This window comes from Helobdella robusta (genome assembly GCF_000326865.2).
Source record: "Helobdella robusta unplaced genomic scaffold HELROscaffold_72, whole genome shotgun sequence".
In the NCBI taxonomy this organism is placed as follows: domain Eukaryota; kingdom Metazoa; phylum Annelida; class Clitellata; order Rhynchobdellida; family Glossiphoniidae; genus Helobdella; species Helobdella robusta.
This window is the reverse complement of record NW_008705409.1, coordinates 558,989-565,320: the sequence shown is the minus strand read 5'-3', so window position 1 is coordinate 565,320 and position 6,332 is coordinate 558,989. Positions and strand designations below refer to the sequence as shown.

At 35.2% G+C, this 6,332-nt stretch overlaps 3 protein-coding genes across 3 annotated transcripts in view; 1 reads left to right on the top strand and 2 right to left on the bottom strand.

Moving 5' to 3' along the window:
• Window positions 1–2,379: 2,379 nt before the first annotated feature.
• On the bottom strand, window positions 2,380–2,837 carry HELRODRAFT_89576 (hypothetical protein; the record flags this gene model as incomplete). The annotated part of the gene is made up of 2 exons (XM_009031286.1): window positions 2,380–2,619; window positions 2,727–2,837. The coding sequence occupies 2 exons, from the start codon at window positions 2,835–2,837 to the stop codon at window positions 2,380–2,382; spliced, it is 351 nt and encodes a 116-aa protein (XP_009029534.1).
• A 1,478-nt stretch (window positions 2,838–4,315) lies between these two features.
• Window positions 4,316–4,946, bottom strand: HELRODRAFT_181558 (hypothetical protein; the record flags this gene model as incomplete). The annotated part of the gene is made up of 2 exons (XM_009031345.1): window positions 4,316–4,700; window positions 4,822–4,946. The coding sequence occupies 2 exons, from the start codon at window positions 4,944–4,946 to the stop codon at window positions 4,316–4,318; spliced, it is 510 nt and encodes a 169-aa protein (XP_009029593.1).
• A 682-nt stretch (window positions 4,947–5,628) lies between these two features.
• HELRODRAFT_181557 (hypothetical protein) overlaps window positions 5,629–6,332 on the top strand; it is a gene marked incomplete at both ends in the record, with an annotated part of 4,378 nt that continues 3,674 nt past the window's right edge. Inside the window, 2 exons of the mRNA XM_009031344.1 lie at window positions 5,629–5,758; window positions 6,159–6,199. Of these exons, the coding sequence (XP_009029592.1) occupies window positions 5,629–5,758; window positions 6,159–6,199 (171 nt within the window). The remainder of the gene's footprint in view (window positions 5,759–6,158; window positions 6,200–6,332) is intronic.

Below are 6,332 nucleotides of genomic sequence, written 5' to 3'. Positions count from 1 at the left end.
ATTTTTGATTCGTTGGTTTGTTTGGTGGGTGTGCTGTAAACAGCTGGCTTGTTTGCATTCAGTGACGGGATTTGCTTGTATAGTTTGTCTGTTATTAGAGGAGTGATATGATTGGTTGGCTGTTTTGTAATAGTGCTGTTTGATTGGCCATTTGATATGTTGGGACCATATTTATAGATCGGTTTTCTGGGCTTGTAATAATCATCGACATTATTATTACAAAGATCGTCATTATCACCATCATCAAATCTCAGTGACCTCCTAGCTACTGATTGGTCAGCAGCAACGGTAGCAGCTGAAGAGGAAATTGTGGAGAAGCTGTTGGCCAACCACTGTTGCATGAAATGATTGCTGATCGTTGTTTGCATTCGTGATGTCGTTCGTAACGGTGGGGACGATGTTGGTGATGATTCGAGGTGCACATTGTTAGCAATTTCTGAAGAGTAATCTCTTGTCGGGGTGTTGGGGAATGAGATGTCCCGAAATAAGGAAGATGGTAAATTAGGACAAAATGGCAGACTGAGACACGGAGGTTCACTGTTGTCTTCCACCCTCGAAACGTAAACGTAATACTGATCTGTTGTAGATAGAAATGTGCATTACATACTATTGTTACAGGTACACATGCAAAATCATTTAAATGTGCATACATGGTCAATGATAATCAATATAAAATAGAGTTATAAACATTTCGACGTCTTCTCACCTTCAAAAATACTTTCCATCTGCTTCTTCAGATCTCTGGGGCTTTTCTTGGAAACTCTCGTGCATGCCACCTAGTGAGGAGTAATATGATTGTCGAATCTCGCCAACTTCACCCTTTATACATTAAAAGCACAGTTTGAACTGGCACAATAAAATGCATGAAGGAAGAGTGAGTATGAGTGCATTACAATTTAGTTCCACTCACATGAAATATTAATTGAAGCAGCGAAACATCCTCCAACTGGACAGCACTGAAAACAACAAAACCAGCAACAAAAACATGCAGTCAAACAAACAGCTAGAACCTGATAAGCAGTGAGGTTCTCTTTATTCCTTAGATTGCGATCGATGGAAGGAATGGTGAGCAGGTAACTGACCAATTCGACATGACCATACTTAGATGCAACATGCAGTGGGGTCTCCAGGACCTGTCAATCATTAAAGTAGGGATGTGCAGGTTTATAATTGTAGCTGTTCACATTTTTATCATACTCTAGTATTATATCTAGGGATGCACCTAAGTTCGGCCCCGGGCAAAATCCGGCTATTTTTTCGAGTGGCGAGATTTATGGCCGGATTTAAGCGTCTATCGACATTTAAAAATGTTATAAATAGAAAAAAAACTTCATTGAATTCAATTAATTTCAAGTCAATAAGTTAAAGGCTAAGCATACATGACACATAAAAACAACATCACTAATTGTGTGGTGAGCTGGACAATTTTCTTTATGCTATAACATGGGTTATGCATAAATTATAAGCTGATCTTAGTGTAAAAGAACTTGTGCACGTGTATATACTATATAATTGTATATGACGGATCATATAGCTACATAATATATAAATACATATATATATACATATAGCTATAGCTACATAAGCGCATAATTTAAGAACATTGCATGTTGAAGGTTAGGCTATTTACATGTGAAATAAAAAATTTTTTTGTACACTGGGATTTTTTTCAATAAAAAACAATCAACATTTTATAATATCATCATATCCTTTTATATCTGGTTTTCTATCATTACCTTATTGTGCATTGGAAACTCAACTATAAATAAGTATGGAAGATATACGCGCATGCATCAACACATGACACAGAGCAATATCATCTTTTATTGGTATGCACACTTCTTTGTGCCATAAGTTTTATGCATAGATTATTGACTGAGTACTTCTATCTGTATGACATGGTCAAGCAGCGGGCGCGCTTGAAAAATTCACGTGTGGATTTCATGTTTATTAGCTCTGAGCATATTTAATGATGATGTCATGTGTTTAATTATAGCACGTGCACATGAATTTCGTGTTTCGTATAAATGAAATGATGTGCGCTAATGCATATATAAATGATACTAGAACGTATTTGGCGTATCACACAGCTTAATCATATATTTTAATTAATTAACTATTTGCTTCGCGTTATTTTTTGATGATCAACATGCAGATAACCGTAAATGTGATTAATTATTGTAACCTATGTAAAATGGTAACTAAAATCCAGCCCCGGCCGGTTTTTGAATTTTAAATCCGACCAAGTCCGGCCCCGGCCGGATTTGAAAAACCTAAATCCGGTGCATCCCTAATTATATCTAATTATAAATTAAAAATTGAAGATGTATGTATGGATGGTTGAATGAATGAATGATTGATTGACCATTTTAATTAATGCTACTGTGAATAGAATAGTTGAAACGAATAGTTGAAATAAATGATAGAGACCCCCTTCTCTCTGTTGTTTAGATAGTAATCGAGTAGAAAAGTCATCCTCATCCTGCGACTTTCCCACTTGTCGTCTGGGTACATCGTGACATACAGGTCGACACCCATCAGCTCGTCAATCAAGTACTTGCAGACTTGCAGCTGATTGTACTTGCAACAGACATGCAGTGCATTATAACGGCAACCTTGCTATCAATATTCATAGCAGTTCATTCATTTGTTTGGATGTAATTTTATCAAATTTGAATTAACAATTTATTGAAATTTTTAAAAAAATTGAGACAACTAGGCTGAACCTGAAGTATGGTTGGTTTGTCTCCTCCACCAATCAAATAGCGGGGATTGGACTTTACTAATTGCATGACAGTTGTTAGTTCACCCTTTTCGATCGCCTTCATGAACTTCATCAATTCAGGTGATTTAATGCTTGGATAGATGCATGATTCAGACACAAAAGTTTCCGGCACACTTTTCTTCATGTATTAAATAAAAAATATTTAGCCTTATAAAACTAGAAGTCAAAAAAAATATTGCATGAATATGTTTTAATTATTAGATGAATAGAGAAAAACTAATAATGTAAACATTGTTGAGATCTTGTTTGTCCCTCATTTCAGTGAAGAGTCTGCCCTTGAAGATGTCTCCACTGAACTGCTCGGCACTTTTCAAGTCCTGGAAAACCTTGAACCTTGCATCCTGGTGCTCCTTGCAAAAGTTCATAGCTTCCTTCTTATCTTTGAACACCAGCTTGCATTCTACTGTAGAAACAAAACAGTACATCATTAGGACTAGAAGTTATATGAAAAAAATAACCTTTTATATTAAATAAAAATAATATTACAAAAGAAGAAATGAATCAGAAAGCAACACCTTTCTGAGCAGATAGTGGCAATTGTATACCATAGTAAAGAGATTCACTTTCTCCATTCTTCTCTTCTTTCTCCACCTTTTCTCCATTTTTTCCTTTCACTTCCCCAGGAACACTGCTACTGCATTCCTGCCCATTCGTTAGACCCGCTAACAAACATTTCTTCATTCTTGTTTCATACAAACTCCTTGTGGTCTTTGTGATGGGACCATGAATGATGTTGTGACTTTTCAGCAAATCTGACAGTTGTTCGTTTGTCAGGTTGGAGATTTCATTAATATTAATGTTATCTTTTGTTGTTTGTTTTTCTTGTCTATCACTCGTTTTATCAATTTTTTCATCAAGATTGGAATGTTTACATCTAAAACCAGAAATGCCAAACTCCATTTTGATTTAATATCATTTAGTTTAAACTATTACTATTAAATAAATATTTATAACTATATATATTATCTGTGTTTTTTACTTTTTTACCAAATAAATTTGATTGATATTATTCAATTATTGGTTATGGACTTATCTAGCTACTACTAATCCAACTCTACATCATTTTAAAATTTAACATTAATTTAAATTTCCCTTACCCTAATATACCTTTATTTATCTCTTCTAATTTAATAAAAAGAACTTCTCTCTTGCTTTTTTATGATGTATGTTCTATCCTACCTGATCTTCTAAGAATTTTTATTTTTTTAATTAATTAAAGGATAATTTAATTTAATTAAGAAACGGTTATAGTTATAATTATATTATAAAATATTAAAACTATTTAAAAATCTTCCAATAAAAAATGAAAAATAAACTTAAAAACGGATGAAAAAGATGTTTAAAAAATCGGACAAATAATGAATTTCCGATTAAATTTTAACGAGTTGTTTTGACGTTGAAAGGCAGCTTAAAAGTGAAAAATAAATAATTTAAAAAAATAAATACACAGCGCTTTACAATATTATTAGAATACATACACACGTTATATTCTATATATTATGTTTCAAATTAAAAAGACAGGTTAAAAAATTAATATCTCAAGATGTTGCAAGAATCAGAAGAGCCGTCAAATTGTTTTTCAACGTATTTCACGTGAATGGATGTATCGAATTTTTGTGGCATGATGTCTTCGATGACTGGAGTTGAAATTCTTTCGGTGAGGTCATGGCATGATATTTGGCCCAACCAGGTCACTATTCGTTCCATCTTCACTTTAGTTTCATCCTCACTATCGTCATCATCACCTCCAGCGTCGTCTTCATCATCACCATCATCATCCTCACCTCCATCTTCATCCTCATCTTTATCTTTATCATCGTCGTCGTCTTCACCATGTAGATTTTGTAATGTTTTATTGTAGTTATTATTGTTGTTGTTGCTGTTGTTGTTGTTGCTGTTGTTGTTGTTGCAGTTTCTGTTGTTGTGGTTAATAATATTATGATTATTGATATTTTCATTTGTGACCAGCGCACACGGTGATTTATAAACATCATAACTCTCCGTAATGCAGTTCATGTTTGAAACCTTCAGTAAACCTTTTCTCGCAGCATTTAAAAGAGATGGATATGTGGTGACTGGCGGTTGATTTCTTTGTTGGTGGTTTAATTTTTTGCTGGACGATACTGTTGGTGATGATGAAAGTGTTATGGACGATTGCCATTGGTCGTTTGATTGTCGCACGTCATTCCGATGCTGGTTTCTGATTGGTTGATTCAAATTCTTTGCGGAATTTGAACTCCAGTTCAGTTTGTTGAATATTTTTGAAGAGTTGTTGTAACAATCGTTGTTGCATTTAATGATGATGTTGTTGTTGTTGTTGTTAAAAGTTGAAATCATTGGCTGTAAGGATGGGATTGTTTGATAATTAACTTTCTTTTGATCATGTTTAAGTTGAATAAGCATTTGTTGATGATGGCAGTGTTGTTGTTGCTGATGTTGTTTATAATGGTTGTTGTTGTTGTTCAAATGTTGACATATATGCAGTTGGAGATTTGTGGTTTGAAGGTGTTTGTTGGAGATCGTCTGGATGTTGGACATGGTGACAAAAGTTTTGCTTCTGTTGAGTTTGTTGCCAGTGTTGTCGTTGTTGGTGGCTTCACTTTTGTTGTTGTTTTCGTGAATTTTGTTGCGTGCGGCGCTCTGGTACTGTTTGTAAGCGGTGTTGTTGTTGATGATGTAGCTGTGTTGATGACGTTGTTGTATTTGTTCTTCAAAATTTTTATTACGCCTATTAAATTGTTGAAAGTCTTTAATAGGACGACGATGATGAAGATGTTGTTGTTGTTGTTGTTTAAAACAATTATGACTTTGGAAATAACTTAGATAGTTGTTATCTTTAAAAAATGGTCGATGTTGAAGTTGTTGAAATTTTAGATGTCGTAATTTTTCATTGGCGGTCTGAGCTGACGAGGATTGACCACGGTGATGATTTAGTCTCAGTAGCAACATCGAGGTTGTTGTTGTTTTCAATGGGTTTGTTGTTGTTGACAATAAATTTTTGGTTGTAGATGTGTTTGTTGTTGTGGACTGTGAAGCTGTTGTTGTTGCACTAATAGATGTTGGTTCGAGTGGTGGTGGTAGCAAGTAGTTTGCACTCCCAAAAATTTCACTCCTTTTCAGTTGCATCTTGCTCGGTTGAGGACTTCCCATCATCATCATCATCATCCTCCTTCTCCTCGTCATCATCTTCATACTCTCGGCCAGCTGGTCTCCACTGCTCTTGAGGTTCTAACAACATTAAGTCAGCATTAGGCGTCCAATCAAAAAGTCATCAGTTGGGTCCTCATCGTCATAACCATCATCTTCGTCCTCCTCATCATCACTATCATCATCATCACCATCGCCATCATCATCATCGTCAAAACCTGCAAAGAGCAAAATGTCTTCTGCCTCCTCCTACTCAATGAAACGAAGGTCTCTCTCATGTAGCCAGGTACATCGTCGTCGTCGTCATCATCGTCACTACCATCTTTACTATCATCATCACCGGCATCATCACTACCATTGCACTCCACTTTATCATCATCCTCTTCACGAGATTTCAACT